Source organism: Manihot esculenta, chromosome 12 (genome assembly GCF_001659605.2).
Source record: "Manihot esculenta cultivar AM560-2 chromosome 12, M.esculenta_v8, whole genome shotgun sequence".
Taxonomy (NCBI): Eukaryota; Viridiplantae; Streptophyta; class Magnoliopsida; order Malpighiales; family Euphorbiaceae; genus Manihot; species Manihot esculenta.
In genome coordinates, this window is record NC_035172.2 from 3,981,600 (window position 1) to 3,998,598 (window position 16,999).

Consider the following 16,999-nt stretch of genomic DNA (forward strand, 5'->3'; position numbering starts at 1 on the left):
TATCCATACAAGAAGTCCACCAAATATTTTCATTCCAACAACTGGAATAGAAAAAAAAATTAATTAAAGTGTCAAGCAACAGTCACAAAGTGCATATCTAAATTAAATTAAAGTTTAAATCTATTAAATATATTTATAAAAATTAAAAATAAATTACCTACACCTTAAAAAAATTATAAACCGTCAGACTTATGGTTAATTTTACTTTAAATTTTAATGATTATGACTAAAATTTTTCAAAGAAGACAAAATTTTCTTTAATAAAATATGATTAATTATGTCATTTTATTAGATTTTTAATCACAATAGATATGAGTTCAGGTATAATAAGTAAAATGAAAATATAATCAATAATGACAAAACTCGTGGACTCGTGTTGGTTGGTGAATGGCTCATTTCACCATTCACCAACTCTATACCCGCCTCAGCTCTATTGACCTTACCAAACCCCCCGCCTTGAAATCCGATCCCACTCGCACTTTGTGTTGCTTGTGTCGCCCACGGTTTTTCGCTTCTGCTAGAAAGCTTAAAGCTTTTCCTTCTGCTCTTTCTCATACCAGAAGCCAAATCATACAAATGGGTAGTCAAGCAAAGGTCTATACTTTGGCTGAGGTCTCTGAGCACAACCAACCCAAAGATTGCTGGCTTGTTATTGAGGGAAAGGTATGCATACCATGTTTTCTCATATGCAATTTGATTACTTCCCTTTTTCTTGTTGATGGGTTTGTTTTGTCTTGGGATTTAACTCCTCTAGCTGAATCTGAGAAGATTTTTGTTTATTTTCTGTTTGAAATGTTTGGTTTTCTGGTTTGCTTCGTTGAGAATTCTGATTTCTCGGTTCTTTGTCTTCATTGGTTCAATCTTGACATGGTTTTTACTTTATGGATCTCTAATGCACACCCGAGAATGTCATACACCTCGAAAGTTAGTAAGCCGTTGATTCTAGTAGCTGAGATCTAAAATGCTTAATGTGATGTTGCTGTGCTCAACATGGATGATATGGCTGCATGTGTTTGAATTGATTTGTGATTGGTGGATGGTTCTCTTTTGATTGCTTATTCACTGCATGCAAATGATTTTTTACTGATGAGTTATTTTTTTCCGATCATTGGTATATCACATGCATCAAGAATTCAATTTTTTTCTCGAGATTTATGAAGTTGGATTTTGGGCTTTAATTGTTTGATATAATTCTCAAGGAGAACTCGGAATATAATATAGAAGTTTTCCCATTTTCCAGTTTGTGTCACTAGAAAACTAGACTTCTTAAGCATCTCTTATCTGGTTAGTCATGTTGATTGAGTTGGGATCTTGAATTGTTCAAGGAGGTGAAATTCTCCTTTAGATGCTCTTGGTTACTTGTGAGTTGTGGAATTATGAACTGAAGGCACATGTTGGATGGTCTTTTGGATCCTCTGTTCTCTTAACATTTGAACAGTTCCTTGTATTGGCAAGATAGTAAATGGCAATTCAGCAGATCCCCAACCTCATTATGGCTAAGGATCTTAACCATGTCTAAGAAGTAAGAATCCTTAACCATCATGGGTCCTTTAGGGTGAAGTCAAGAGGTGGGAGTATCTGTCGTTTTTCGGCTTGTACTTGAATGCCAAATAATCATGTGCCTTAGGATCTGGTTGGAGGAAATGCTTTTGAACCATGTAACAGAGAATGAGCAATGACCTCGAGGCGGGATGAACACAGAATTCAGGATGATTCTTCAATATGCAAACTCAAACTTTTATGTAATGTGATGTTATATTTCACATTGCAATATCCTAAAATACCATATTTTTAATTTTGTGGACCAGGTATATGATGTGACGAAATTCTTGGAGGACCATCCTGGTGGTGATGAGGTTTTGCTATCTGCCACAGGTATGAAGATGTACTTGTTATGTGCGCCAATTGTTTAAACATTCATGGGGACAAGTTTGCGAGTACTGTTGATTCTTGTACTTGTATGGTTTACAGGGAAGGATGCAACTGATGATTTTGAGGATGTTGGCCACAGTAGCAGTGCAAGGGCGATGATGGATGAATTCTTTGTCGGTGAGATTGATACATCAACCATACCTTCTAGGAAGGCGTATACTCCTCCTAAGCAGCCTCACTACAACCAAGACAAGACACCAGAATTTATCATCAAGCTCCTCCAATTCCTAGTTCCTTTGCTGATCTTAGGTTTGGCTGTTGGTATCCGCTTCTATACCAAATCAACTGAAGCATAATTGCTGAAACAAGAACTAGAATCGAAATTCGATTCATAATAAGCTTATTTTGGTTACCCTTTAACCTGTGGGTATGATCTTAGGACTCAGGACTTGTGATGAATATGTTCTCGTTTCTCCCTGCCTTTAGCCTTTTCATGTAAGATTTCATATCGTCATCAATCTTCTTGTGCTCTTGGTTAAAACTTGATTCGGCTCTTAAAACAAGATTGCATACTTTTTAATTATAGTTCAGGATAAAAAATAAAATTTGATATTTTTTTATTTTGATTTTGATTTTAATATTACTTTCAGTTCAAATCTTAGTTTCAATAAGATTGCAATATTTAATTTTTAAGGACTAGACTTGAAAATAAATTTTATATTGGGTTTCAGTTTACTTCTATTTTTTATTTTTATTCTATTTTTATGTTCAATTTATATCTTAACTTTTACATGTAAAGTTATAATACTTTTAATATTTAAATCTTAAAAGAGTAATTTTTATAAACTACTATCTAAATACTCAAATTGTATATTGAGCGAGTTAAAATATTAAAAATTACCTTAAAGATTATTGCAGATAGAGCCTATATTTTTAGACAATTTGCTTTGGCTCTGTATCTCCAAATCCGAAGTAACTATTGAAATCAATTATTCATAAGGGATTAGATTAGATGGAAGTTATACACTTTATTAGTAAAGATAGAATTTAATTTATTTTTATTAATGAAGGTTTTTTTTTCGTTAAAATAAATTATAAAATAATAAAATTTAATTAAAAATTTATTTTAAACAAACTAATAATAAATTTAAATTGATATAATTTTTTATCATTTTTATTATTTTTAAATTAAACATAAATATTTATTCTTACAAATAGAAAATTTTTTTTCTCATTAATTTTTTTAAAAAAACCATTGTTAATATTTTTCGCAACATTCCAAAAAATATAAATTGTACATATTTTTTAATACTAAAAATATAAATTAAGATATTCTTTTTATTTAAAATTAATAAAATAATATAATACATTTCTTAATAATGTTCACATCATAATTTTTTTTGAATACTAACCTAAAACATAAGAGAGAGTATCAAGTGGATTGACTTGACAATCTTTTTATATTTAAATTAGTATATGTGATGATTAAATTAAGTCAATCTCTCTATACTTAAATCAGTATATGTGATGATTAAATTATGGTATTAATAATTTATCTCACTAAGGAGATTGTGAACTCTTAGAGTTTGGATATGAAATGAAATTTTAGATAAAATAAAATACAAAATTATGATATGGAATCCTATAAAAATAATATTTTGATATGAATAGTGTCTATAATTAGAATTTTACCACCTTATTATTCGTAGTTATAGGATATTAAAATTCAAATTTAATATATTTTAATATTAATTTACATCAGTAGTTCCGTACAGTGGTCGAATTTTTTAAGTTTGATATTAGATTATTCCCTTTGATGAACTTATAGCCTTACAAGAATTTGGTAACAAATCATTTTGATAATTGTCTTGACTTTTCGCTTGGCGAACTTGTAGTAATTATTTGCTTTGATTTTTTCCCTAACGAATTTGTCGCCTTGTGTTTTAACTTTGGAGGCCATAGTTTTTTTTGCTATTTATGTATGTGATAATGATGTTTTATAGGTGCATTTTAATCTAGATGAGATGACTAAAGTTATCAATATGTAACTAAAATATAAGTGTTTTAGTAAATGGACTTGTATAGTTAAATAAATGTTACCTGACTTTTATTTTTATCGTTTTTGATGGCTTGACATTGATGAGATATGGTATTATACTGCCATGAGAAGCTATATAAACAGGCATACAAATCGTTTAAGGGGGCAATTGGTTTCATAAAAGGGCGTCCTTACATCGTCTAGGGGCACTCTTACATTACCTAAATGGACAATTAATTACTTGAAATGATACTCTTATATCGCCTAATGGCACTTTTATGTTGCCTAAATGGGCAATTGATTGTCTGAAAGAGCCCTTTTACGTCGCTTAAATGGGCAATTGGTTGCTTGAAAGGGCACTCTTACGTCGCCTAAGAGCGCTCTTACATCGCCTAAATGGGTAATTCTTGAAAAGGCGGGCTTATATCACCTAGAGGCGCTCATATGTCACTTAGAGACACTCTTATGTCATCTAGATCACTCTTACATCGCCTAAGTGGGCAGTAATTTGCTAGGAAGGGCTCTCTTATGTCACCTAGGAGAGTAATAAGTCATTTGATTTTGAGAAAAAGTATTTCGATATAAGGAACATACTATCACTTTGGAGTTGTGCCTCTTTTATAGGTGACATAACCGGTTAAATCTCATCTGCAAAATTAATTATTGTACATTATAAAAATTAAATTTATATGAGATGATCTATAATGTATAATTTAAATAGAAAAATAAAATGTAAAAGTGAAAAGTGATTATTGTTTATTGACAGTTGTTAAGCACGCAATATTATTTAGTTGATGTGTGTAAATATAAATAAAATAATTTGTATTTTTTTAATAAAGAATTCACGGATTCATGTCATTTAGCGACGGTGAAATTTTAATTTAGTAATGTCATTACTACAGCGACAGACACAAATTTGAGTGCAAAAAGTTTGCGATGAGAGTATTAAATACATGATTAATTTCATAGTAAATCTTTCACATAAACTTTTTGCAACGGAACATAACCTTTTAATGATGGAAATTATTCGTTATAGGAGTTCAAATTTTTAATCGTTTGATCACAATTATAATAAGAAAAAAATATAAAGGAGATATATTTTTTGTATTGATTCTCATAAATGACGCCAATGATGTGAGCACATTATAATTTTCCGAGTACGAACTAACAAAATAAGAGAGAATACTGGGTGGGTTAGTTTATCAATCTTTGGAATACTTAAATGTAATGAGTAAATTATAAAATTAACTGTTGGACATGACGCTGGAATACTTAAATGTGATAAATAAATTATGAAATTAACTGTCGGAGTTGATAGCTTATCTTATTATACCGCTTGTGAATTTTTTATATAAAATTTGGATAGGATATAAAATTTTAAATAAGATAAGATACAAAATCCTAAATAAAATAGAATATGAAATTATATAAGGATAATATTCTGATACGGATAATATCTTATTGTGATTAGAATTTTATCCCTTATTCAGGGTTATAGAATATTTAAATAGTTAATGTAATCTGAATTATTGAAATCTCAATTTAATATATTTTAATATTGATCTATATCACTTAATATTAATTATAAATACATTAAATATTAACACTCAATATTAAAATAAAATAAAATAAATTCTTTTAAAAAAGAAAGCAGTTATTAATTAAAAAAACTATAAAGGTCTATTTGGTTTAAATATAGTTGATAGTGGTTAATAGCAGTATATAGCTAGATTATAATTGATAGTTGATAATTGATTATAGCTTGTTTGATAAATTGAATATAAAATAATTAATAAGATATATCAATTTATTATATGAATAAAATAAATATAAAAGTATTAATCGATTATATAACATATATAATAACTAAAACTAAAATTTTAAAAATGTAATCTAGTAATAAATATTATAAGTTTTAAAAACAATAAATATTATAATTAGTTTAATTTATTTATTATTTTTTATAATTTTAAATAAGAATGTGAAATTTTAATTTAAAAAGTTATAATTAATAAATTTTTAAAAAATAATATGATCTAAATAAAAAATAAGGTCAAAATAACTATCAGTTATTAGGAAGCAAATATAAATAGACCTTATATTACCTGTCATTTACTTTATTAAAGATTACCATATAGTTGGTTTAAGCTTATAAACTATAAGCAATCTAAAGCTAAGCCAACCATCCTTAAGTAAATTTGAAGTTAATATTAAAAAAAAGATATATTAAAAAAAGTTAATTAAATAATTTTGATATAAATAGCATTAACACTATATTTGGGTGGGAGTTTTTGAAGAAAATATAATTTTTAAAAATAATTATATTGTTTGGGAGGAAGATTATTTGAGGAGGGTATAGCTTTTAGAGATTTCAAAACCTTCAAAACTCTCACCTTAATTAATTTAAAATTAATTCTCATATTATTAATTTATCAAATATAAAAATTAAAAAAATAAATTCATTTCTTTTGATTTATTTCAAAATAGTCACATTAAATAAAAGAATGACAAATTGATGGAGAGTATCAACCGGGGATGACTGAAAAAAGAGCCGGGATTTGGATTCTCATGAAATGAAAGAGAGAAGAGATAGAAGAAAATGGAGGGTTCATAATTGAAGCATGAGAAATACAAGGGAGGGAATTGATGGAGTTGATATTGGTGAAGATATGTTAGAATCATTAAAGAATTGAAAGGTAGCTTCCCTTTTACGGGAAAGATACATGATGGGGATGAGGTTGTAAATTATGAATTTTCAAAGCAAAGTTAAAAAAAGCAACTGTGAAAATTATAATTGTTTTGATTAAACGGCTTCTTTAAGCATCCTATGCACCTATTCATACTTTATACTCCTCTTTAATTTGTCATTTCATACCTAACCCATCAATACAATCACGCCTCCGTAACCTAATTTTATACATCAATTTTCTTTTTTTTTTTTAATATAAATATAAGTTATTAATGTCACAGTAAATAAATTGAAAATAATTGATCACTCTATATAAAAAAGTGAAGTGATTGGCTTTGTAAAGAGTTATAACTTCTATTTTATTATTTAATTGTAATTTAAAAATAAAATATATTCATAAATTTATAATATAATAGTATTAATAAGATTATTAAAATCCAAAAAATAAAAAAAAATGTTAATTAAATATTCTAATGTAAATAGGCCTTATAAAAGAGATGGACACGTTTCAGCCTCGCATTATCCTATGTTAGGGACTCGTACACAGCTAATAAACATACATGTTGTCGTTTCACGGACAAGTCAACTTAAAACGACAAATATAAGCATGGTCAAGCTCGTCAACCACACGCCAGGGCCTTTCAAAACGAAGTCATTTTCAAGCTTCCCTTCCGTTTCTGAACCTTAACGACTTCGTCAGAGAAGCCGTTGTCAGATTTCCCTTATATTTTTTCAGTTCTAAACAACGCACTCTGAGGGAGAAATGACTTTCTCTTTGCATGAACTGCTTTTTTAACTACCACTACTTGATTAGTAGCGTTAGTGCTATAAATAATTATAAATCATGCTCCCCAGGCCACCCCATAATCGTCACTATGCAATCCAATTTCAACCCACTCCTACTTTTCAATCTCTTTTCATCCCTTTGTTTTGATTTTCATTGAAAAAAAACTTCTCTGTTAAAGAAAATCGACAAGCGACAAGAAAGACAAATTCTTTTAGTTTCTTGGGATACGTACAGGTTTGTTCTTTTGGTTTTTACAGGGAGATACTCTTGTCTTGTCTCTTGTGGGTTCCATTTGAGGGTCTGGTTCTATGGACATCAACTGCTTCTGGGTTGTCTTCATCCTGTTCTCTGGCCTGTGGATACTTGGTTTCTGTGAAGGCCAAGATGGTATGCCTTACTCCTTGTGAGTGTTCATGGCAAATTTTTCATTAACTGTTTGATTTAATGCGTCTGTAAATTACAGGTTTCTTGAGTTTGTCTTGCGGTGCAAGTAAAAATTATACTGATTCATTCAACATTCAATGGGTTTTGGATAGTGCTTATACAAGCACAGGCAACACAACCACCGTTGATTACGCTGTGGGTACCTTTTCATCTACTGTCCCTGTCCGCTTTTTCCCTGAAACTGATCAGGGTCGCAAGTGTTACAAGCTGCCAGTGAAAAATGTGTCTTCTGTGGTGATTGTTAGAGCTCAGTTTGTGTACAAGAACTATGACAAACTTGGAAAACCCCCTGCTTTCTCTGTTTCTCTTGGCACTGCTATTGTTACTACTGTAAACCTTACTACCAGTGATCCATGGAATGAAGAATTTGTATGGCCGGTTAAAAGGGATACACTCTCTTTCTGTTTACATGCCATTCCTGATGGTGGATCTCCGGTAATTTCATCGATCGAAGTCCGGCCACTTCCTCAAGGAGCTTACCAGAGTGGCCTGGGAGAGTTTCTTGATAAATCACTTAGAAAGTCTCACCGTATCAATAGTGGCTACACTAATGGTTCCTTGAGGTAAGAATCTGTAATGCTGTCTTCTCCCCTATAGATTCTGGTGGTCTTTGTAAGCCTTTTTTCTATTGGATTGGATTAAAACAGGTATCCTTTGGATCCACATGATCGTGTCTGGGATGCTGATGAGAACTATACACCCTTTCATGTGTCGAGTGGATTCAATATGCTACATAGCTTCAACTTGTCAAGTCTTCCTGAGAATCCTCCTCTTGCTGTTCTTCAAACGGCTAGAGTTCTGGCACGAAGAAATGCCTTAACTTACAATCTTGCTCTTGATACACTAGGGGACTACTACATTGTCCTTTACTTTGCTGGGATTCTTCCTCTGTCTCCCTCTTTTGATATCTTTATTAATGGGGATATTGCTCAATCTAATTATACAGTGACAATGTCAGAACCTAGTGCTCTGCACTTAACTAGAGAAGGAATCAGTAGCTTGAATATTACACTGAAAAGTATCAATTTTTATCCGCAAATCAATGCTATCGAGGTGTATGAGGTTGTGGACATTCCATTGGAAGCTTCCTCAACTACAGGTGCCAGTTCTTTGTTTTGACAAGTTCACTTTCAGTTGCTAGAATTGGCCCCATTGTACCTCACGCTTTTAAATTTTGTTGCAGTGTCTGCACTTCAGGTTATTCAGCAGTCCACTGGGTTAGATCTGGGATGGGAAGATGATCCATGCTCTCCAAAATCATGGGACCATATTGAATGTGAAGAAAACCTAGTCACATCATTGTATGTTCGAATTAAATCATTGTACTTTATTGTTCTTTTCGTCATCCAATTAAGATCTATTGATATATGACTATTTTTCCTTTTCATTTTTTGTTCATTAGGGATCTTTCAGATATCAACTTAAGGTCAATTAGTCCAACATTTGGTGATCTGTTGGACCTCAAAGCACTGTAAAGTCTGATCTGCAATGCTGTTTTTATGTTTATTTCACTTCTTTTCTAACTCCATTTGTCATCTCTTCTCGTGCATTGTAATTCAGGGATTTGCACAACACTTCACTTGCTGGAGAGATACAGAACTTGGGAAGCCTCCAACATCTTGAGAAGCTGTAATAACTAAATTAATTACAGTAATAGAAGAATCCATCCAAGTTTTATTTCTAGAGAAAAATAATGCATTTGTTACTGTTCTGATTTTTTTTCAGGAACCTGAGTTTCAATCATTTAACATCCTTTGGAACTGAATTGGATGGTTTGATTAGCCTTCAGATTTTGTAAGTTATAAAATTTCCCATTTGTTTGAGTGAAATCCAAACTATTCATATATTTGCTGTTTTTATAAATTGGATCAGAATTGAGCCTGGGAAGTGAAATGTGCTTCTAGATTATGGCCTTGTGGTTGTTGTAAAGCCATTTTGATTAACTTGTGCTCCACAATTTATGCCCCTCAATTCTTTGTTTCATGTGGGACTTTCAATACTTTTACATCCTTGTTAGGATCTTTAGCTGCATACACAAAAATCAAGATACTAATGTTGCATTTTAATTTTTCAATGTGAAGGGACCTGCAAAACAATAGCTTGCAAGGAATAGTTCCTGATGGCCTGGGAGAGTTGGTAGACCTTCATCTACTGTAAGTAAACTTATGGGTATCGAACTCTTGGCAACTAAACAGATATTTTGTTTCTAACTGTGTCACACATTACTCACAATCCATGTCCTTAACCAGATTAGATTTTTATCTTTCATTCTTCAGGAACCTCGAAAACAACAAACTGCAAGGCAGTCTCCCTCACTCTTTGAATAGAGAAAGTTTGGAAGTCAGGTATGGAATTGAAATTCTTGCTTTTCTTTTGAATATGCTTTGCATTTTTAGAATGTTGATGCGTCAGCCTATTTCAGGACAAGAGGGAATCCATGTCTTTCCTTCTCCACAATGTCTTGCAACGATGTTGCATCTAATCCTTCGATTGAGACTCCACAAGTTACAATAGTTACTGACAAAAAGCCTAACAAAATTAGTCATATGGCAATTATACTCAGTGCAGCAGGAGGAACCATACTTGCTCTGCTTGTCATTTCTCTCTCAGTATTCCTGTACACAAAGAAACAAAGCAGTGGAATAACATATTCGGACAGTAAGCAGAAGTTGCAATGTTATATTTTGAGGATGTATTACATAGACTAATTTGAGAGATGATTTTAATGTGCAGGAGCTGCAACAGACATGCGAAACTGGAATTCTGCAAGAATCTTTTCCTACAAAGAAATTAAAGCTGCTACAAACAACTTTAAGGAGGTTATTGGCCGTGGTAGTTTTGGATCTGTTTACCTTGGAAAGCTTTCTGAAGGGAAACTGGTAGCTGTAAAAGTGCGGTTCGATAAGACTCAACTTGGGGCTGATTCTTTTATTAATGAGGTTTATCATTTGAACTCTACTATTTCATTTGTTGTATTTGCAATGATGGAAGAGGATTCTGAACTGATTAATAAGCTTGGAATGCCATTGATGGACACAGGTTAGGATCTTTACAGTCCATCAGATTCTGAATTACCTTGACTTGAAGTAAAGTTTACAATCTACTCTTATTTTGTTAACTTGTATGAAACCCCAAATCATACATATCCTGTAAGGATACCCTTATTTTTCAGCTGGGATATCCTTTGACAAGTTTTTTTTCACTCCTGTGAGTTGTTACATATGTCTATAAGTGAATTTCAAATAGAATTGGAGTCTAGAGTTGTCTTATTTCCCTTATTTTGATTGCTAGGTGTATCTGTTGTCTCAAATTCGTCACCAAAATCTTGTATGTTTGGAAGGATTTTGCCATGAATCAAAGCAGCAAATACTAGTCTATGAGTATCTACCTGGCGGATCATTGGTTGATCACCTTTATGGTATGTTGTTAAATCAATAGTAATCCTGGATTTTGAGTCCAGTTAAATAGTTTCTGCGCCTGAGAATTTCCGATCTTATCTCCATTAAGGTCCCAACAGTCAGAGAGTTTCTTTAAGTTGGGTTCGTAGGCTGAAAATTGCTGTTGATGCTGCTAAAGGTATGTTCATGTTCTCATAATTATATCCTTCAATTTTACATGTAGAAATATATGAAAGAAATGTGATGATCGAGATCTTATACTTTCAAGAAAAATTCATTTCTGTCATTTCCAGATGATACCATAGACATTAGCCTTCTAGCATTTCCTGTCACAGATTTTAGCCATGATTAAAAGATGAAGTTTGACACAATTTTCATTGCCATTGAAGGATTGGATTATTTGCATAATGGGAATGAACCACGAATCATACACCGCGATGTAAAGTGCAGCAATATTTTGCTGGACAAAGACATGAATGCCAAGGTCTGTGATTTTGGCCTTTCTAAACAAGTGATGCAGGCAGATGCAAGTCATGTGACTACAGTTGTCAAGGGCACTGCAGGCTATCTTGATCCTGAGTAAGTTTCCAGTTATCATATCCTCTATCTTGCCAAACAACAACTCATTAACATTCATATTATGTTCAGGTACTATTCTACCCAACAGCTTACAGAGAAAAGTGATGTCTACAGCTTTGGTGTTGTTCTTCTAGAGCTTATCTGCGGGCGAGAACCATTGCGTCACTCAGGAACTCCGGATTCTTTCAATTTGGTTTTATGGGTAAACTAAAGTTCATTCCTTCATAGTTCATATCGAAGAAACTTTTTCTTCTATGTCCTCCATAGCTTAATAAAATGCACAAAATATTTTGTGCCGTGATGGTCAAATGCAGGCCAAGCCCTACTTGCAGGCAGGTGCATTTGAGATAGTGGATGATAACTTAAAGGGAACATTTGATGTGGAAAGCATGAGAAAGGCAGCCATAGTTGCAGTAAGGTCAGTAGAGAGAGATGCCTCACAGAGGCCTAATATTGCAGAGGTATTAGCAGATCTGAAAGAGGCCTACAATATGCAACTCTCATATCTTGCAGCTCGCGACATGTAAATGGCTTTCGAGATCAGTACAAATGAGAAAGATATAATAGACCTTGTCAAAGTTTGTGCTTTTTGGTGTAATTTGAAGAAAAGAGCTCTTGTGGATGATGATTCAAGTAAGTTACTAAGCAGAAGGCTAGCTATGTTGGAGTATGTATACATTTACCTTTCTCTATTCAGTCAATGGCAAGAAAGAAAATTGTGAAACTATAAGAATGATATCCTACTTGAATCAAGTTAATAACCAAGTATATTTGAATTCAAAGGATATGCAATTTAAAAATGAGAAGCTTGAGTTTGGTTGAATCGAGTTTTTATTTACTTTAATCTCAAATAGATCCGAAACAATTTGACACGCATATAATTTCAATGAGTTTTTAGGTTAAAAATAATAAATTTCAAATTAAATAATTTTAGCTGAATTATTTTTTATCTAAATAAACCTATTTTATAATATTAAGAAAACGTGATTGTCAAAGATGGTGCATGTGCACGTTAAGCATAAAATTGGTGCTTCTGTTCTGATATCATTTTCATTGTGGAGCAAATGCAAAAGGCGATTTTTATCACAATCACATGCAACCCAACTCAACCCATAATTGTTATTGCCACAATGAATCATCTTTAATATTAATAATGAAATGAAGGCCTATTTAATGTTTTTTTTTTATTTTAAAAAATATAATAATTAATATATATATTTTGAAATAATATGACTAAATAAAAATAAATATTAAATATTATTAAAAGGATTTTTTTTTATGTAATAGACTTAAATATTAAGTTTCCATTTTTGTTTTATCCACATTTTACTTATTCATAACTCCTCAACTGTCAACATCGAGATATACGGGATCGCCAGTAGACAAATACGGTGGCTACGTAACGACGATCTACTACTTTCCCACCAAAAAAGTTTTGCAGAGCCGTAATGAAACCGACGGCTTTGTCCGCTGCCATGCTTGGCTTAGGCCTCTCCTCTCCTTGGACCACTTTTTAGCCCTCACCTGTCGACCCCAAAAGAATTGATTTTTCTTTTTTTTTTTTTTAACAAACTCATCAGATTCTTGCTTGATATTGGGTGTCAAATTTGATCCCATCTTCCACTCTATTTTCATAATTTCGACTGTAGATTCGAGGTTCTTCTTTCCTTTTCAGTTTAATAATGAAGCTTTTCCTTGATGCTTATCTGCTGGTGTTCATGGATCCTGAGCCTCTTGTTGGACCTGCTTGTTTCTGTATTATATTAAGTCCTGTTTTTACTTTGTTGTGTTAGAATTCTTTACTGAACTAATATTCTTTTATGGTGGGTAATTGTTTAAGTTACAGTTCCAGATTTTGTATTTTCTTGATGGTTGTTCAATTTTTGTCCTTGAAGTTCTTGTAATTGTTCTCAGTATTTGATACTGAATCTGGGATTTTTAGCTTGATGGCTTTCCGGGCGGTTCGCTCTTGGACTTTGGTTGGCCTTATAATGGCTTTCGTTGACCTTGCTATTGCTTGTTCCCTGCTATGTTTATCAGCTTGTGCATTTGTTCCATCGAAGTTCTTGAGTTTCTTTGGGCTTTATCTGCCATGTCCCTGCAGTGGGTTTTTTGGGTACCGAACCGATTATTTCTGCTGGCACAAACTGTTTGTTGATTGGCCAATAAGAAAGATTAATGCTGTTCAGGAGTTGGTGAAGGATAGATTTCCTTTTAATTTGATTTGGTTTGGTCACCAATCATCCAATTTCCATGTGGAAGGGATTGATAGGAAAAGTAAGTATGATGCTAAGGAGAAGAAGATTATGAACCAGAAACATAAGTCTGGGATCCGGTGGCGCAGAAGAGCTGCTGTTGGTTGTGGAAAGCTCTCTCCTGCTTTGTCTTCTAATGGCACCCATTTGGTTGGCAGAGGAGTTCTCCGCCCTCTTTATAATTGCAGTGTAAGAAGCGAAATTAGCGAAAGCTTGGATATTTCCAGTGGAATAGAACATGGTTTCCTAGGTGAGAGACATGGACCTTGATTAATTGCCTCTCTCAAGTGCCCAATAGGAAAAGTTCTTTGTTTTTTTAATTACATGCAATTAAATGTATGTTATGTATAATTTGTTTGCTTTTGCTTGATGCTGCTTGTTTTCAGTATTAGCTAGACTGGAATCTTTTGAAACATGAGTTCATTTTTGCATATTTATCATATATGACACTGGAGTGAAAATTGACAATTGGTGATGCTGGTTTAGGTGATGGAGATGATTCAAATGGCAATGATTTGAGTGAAAGAACAAGGCATAGGTTTGAATTGGATGGATCCTATGGGAAGGATGAAGGCATCAAGCAGGATCAATTTGTTGAAAAATTTACCTGTGATGCTGAAGTTGGTGCTGGAAATGATGCAAATGATATTCTTGCATTGGAACAAGCACTTGAAGAAGAGAAAGCTATGCATGCAGCCCTTTACCAAGAGTTGGAGAAAGAGAGGGCTGCTGCTGCAACTGCTGCTGATGAAGCCATGGCAATGATATCACGTTTGCAAGAGGATAAGGCATCAATTGAAATGGAAGCAAAGCAGTATCAACGGGTTATTGAAGAAAAAATTGATTATGATGAAGAAGAAATGAACATTCTGAAAGAGATCCTTGTTAGGAGGGAGAAGGAGATATATTTTCTGAAGAAAGAAGTTGAGGCTTATGAGCAGATGAACTTTACAGGAAATGATCAGCTGGAAGGTGATTCAAGCTATAATACAGAACAGACACTTTCACTTTCCATTGATTCAAGTGAGAATCCACTCCCAGTTCTGCAGCAGATTGATGAATCCAACGGTGGAAAGGAAGTGGCAGCTGATGGGAATCAGGCAGGCTGCAATATGCATAGTTCCTTGCTTGACACAGAATCAACTGTTTATGATGTTCATGTCATTGATGATAAAACTGTACATGGAAAGGAGAATGATGGAAAAGAAAGCAGACCACCATTGTTGGGTAGTATTGATTTGCAGAGGCATCCTTTATCTGTCATTGATGGTGAAAGGTTGAAAATTGATAATGAAGTTGAATGGCTAAGAGAAAGGCTCCGAATAGTGCAAGAGGAGAAAGAGAAGTTGAATTTCTGTGGAGAGCACAGAGAAAGGGAAAATGCTCAATTGAGACTTGTGGAAGATATTGTGAACCAGCTTCTAAGGCAGGCTTCTTTACCTCCATCATCTTCTAAGCTTGGTTGCTAGAGTTTTTTACTACTACTTTTTTTTTTTTTTTGCCTCCTCTTCAATTTGTGTATGGATTAGGCTCTAGTTTTGATTATCTTTTAATTTTGCCTTTAGTTTTAGTTTCAATTTTAATCTTTACTTTTACATTTAAAATTACAACTTTTTGTGTTGATTTTAAAATAATAAAAGCATTAAAATTTTTCACATCAAAATAATAATAAAAAAAAGGAATAATGATATTAATATAAAAATGTATTATAATATTTAGTTTTTAATAAGATTATTATATTATCTTCAATATATTATTTAATTATATGGTCCTTAATTAAAAGATATATATGCAATCAATAATTTAAAGTATATTATATGATCAGCATGCAATTTAATCACATAATTCAGAATTATTAGTACATTAGCGATTAAAATTACTTTGAAAAATAAAAAAATAAAGATAATATTAAATTATTTCTGTTAATGCATGATTGGTGTTGAGAGATGTTAAAATTCTGATTAGATAAGGAATCTTTCAGAAGATCAATTATTTTTCATGAACTTTTCAGATTTTACCCAAATGGTTTTTCCTCTGCTTTCTGGAGAAAGTGGGGACAAGGCATTGTCAGATGGCTTGGGAAGACTTTGAAGTGCTTAAATCCAACCCAAACAAGGCATTGTCAGAAGATCAATTATTCATTTGTTTTTTCATAAAATGAATAATAACTAATGGAGGGTCCAAAATTCACAGTCACGTGCTCCATTGAATAACTTGTACATGGCATTTGGATATATGAAAAGTAGGAGAAAAATAATAATTAAATATAATTATTTTTTTAACTATAAGTGAATATAATTATTGAACTTTGTTTAAAAGAGAATAAAATATTCCTAATACCTTTATCTTTTAAACTGTTTTTATTTTACAGGTTAAATTTTGAAAAGTGAATATCTCATTCTAATTTGATTTTGTAATCGCATTGATGTGTTAAAAATCATGTTTACATAATAATTAACTTACACGTGTATTTAAAAAAATTTTAAAAACTTCACAATTCCCTTTCTCATTTTCCCCACACATCACTTGCCTTTTATTTCTTTATTCAACTCCTCTGGCCAGATAAATTGAATAGCTATGACGACTCTATAGCACCCAGAATGGCTAACAATGGTGAAGAAAAATATAAACATATCTGCATGGATTCTTATAAATATCAATCTCTATGCATAATTTTTATAATTATCTTTGGCATCATTAATTTTTAATATAATTATATATATTTAATATAAATTATATCAAAAATTTATAGTTTAAATATATATATTATTTGTAAAACTAAAATATTCCACACTTTTAATAAAAGTCTATAAAAAGTAAATACTAAAGTCTTTTCTCATTTTTTTATGCACTGTATTAAGTATTTTTCGTATTAATGAACACTAACTTAATTTTTATAACATATGTATAGAATTTAAAAATTATATGGAAATAATG

At 32.1% G+C, this 16,999-nt stretch overlaps 3 protein-coding genes across 4 annotated transcripts; all 3 read left to right on the top strand.

The window, feature by feature from the left end:
• The first annotated feature begins 368 nt into the window (after positions 1–368).
• Positions 369–2,491, top strand: LOC110627502 (cytochrome b5). Its single transcript, XM_021773849.2, has 3 exons — positions 369–663; positions 1,809–1,875; positions 1,972–2,491. Exons 1-3 carry the CDS (start codon positions 388–390, stop codon positions 2,226–2,228), a joined length of 600 nt encoding a protein of 199 aa, XP_021629541.1. The 5' UTR covers positions 369–387; the 3' UTR covers positions 2,229–2,491.
• Positions 2,492–7,187: 4,696 nt separating this feature from the next.
• On the top strand, positions 7,188–12,630 carry LOC110628411 (probable LRR receptor-like serine/threonine-protein kinase At5g48740). Its single transcript, XM_043948860.1, has 16 exons — positions 7,188–7,773; positions 7,850–8,393; positions 8,478–8,929; positions 9,014–9,131; positions 9,233–9,301; positions 9,391–9,459; positions 9,556–9,624; positions 9,912–9,983; positions 10,107–10,175; positions 10,253–10,488; positions 10,564–10,769; positions 11,122–11,248; positions 11,338–11,406; positions 11,618–11,807; positions 11,877–12,009; positions 12,122–12,630. The coding sequence occupies exons 1-16, from the start codon at positions 7,695–7,697 to the stop codon at positions 12,332–12,334; spliced, it is 2,715 nt and encodes a 904-aa protein (XP_043804795.1). The 5' UTR covers positions 7,188–7,694; the 3' UTR covers positions 12,335–12,630.
• LOC110627427 (myosin-binding protein 2) lies at positions 12,311–15,560 on the top strand. 2 transcript variants are annotated; one of them, XM_043948861.1, is made up of 2 exons: positions 12,311–12,440; positions 14,549–15,560. In XM_043948861.1, exons 1-2 carry the CDS (start codon positions 12,335–12,337, stop codon positions 15,529–15,531), a joined length of 1,089 nt encoding a protein of 362 aa, XP_043804796.1. In that variant the 5' UTR covers positions 12,311–12,334; the 3' UTR covers positions 15,532–15,560. The 2 variants fall into 2 exon arrangements, with proteins under 2 accessions (XP_043804796.1, XP_021629418.2); XM_021773726.2 differs by lacking the exon at positions 12,311–12,440 and adding an exon at positions 13,128–14,312.
• Positions 15,561–16,999: the final 1,439 nt, after the last annotated feature.

What these genes read in the sequence shown, in the direction of transcription:
- LOC110627502 (XM_021773849.2), top strand. Translation starts at nt 388, where the DNA reads ATGGCTCATTTCACCATTCACCAACTCTATACCCGCCTCAGCTCTATT. An exon ending in GGCTTGTTATTGAGGGAAAG is followed by an intron (nt 664 to 1,808) that starts GTATGCATACCA and finishes TTTGTGGACCAG; the next exon opens with GTATATGATGTGACGAAATT. An exon ending in GGTTTTGCTATCTGCCACAG is followed by an intron (nt 1,876 to 1,971) that starts GTATGAAGATGT and finishes TATGGTTTACAG; the next exon opens with GGAAGGATGCAACTGATGAT.
- LOC110628411 (XM_043948860.1), top strand. Translation starts at nt 7,695, where the DNA reads ATGGACATCAACTGCTTCTGGGTTGTCTTCATCCTGTTCTCTGGCCTG. An exon ending in AGAGAAAGTTTGGAAGTCAG is followed by an intron (nt 10,176 to 10,252) that starts GTATGGAATTGA and finishes AGCCTATTTCAG; the next exon opens with GACAAGAGGGAATCCATGTC. An exon ending in ATTGGTTGATCACCTTTATG is followed by an intron (nt 11,249 to 11,337) that starts GTATGTTGTTAA and finishes ATCTCCATTAAG; the next exon opens with GTCCCAACAGTCAGAGAGTT.
- LOC110627427 (XM_021773726.2), top strand. Translation starts at nt 13,754, where the DNA reads ATGGCTTTCCGGGCGGTTCGCTCTTGGACTTTGGTTGGCCTTATAATG. An exon ending in AATAGAACATGGTTTCCTAG is followed by an intron (nt 14,313 to 14,548) that starts GTGAGAGACATG and finishes ATGCTGGTTTAG; the next exon opens with GTGATGGAGATGATTCAAAT.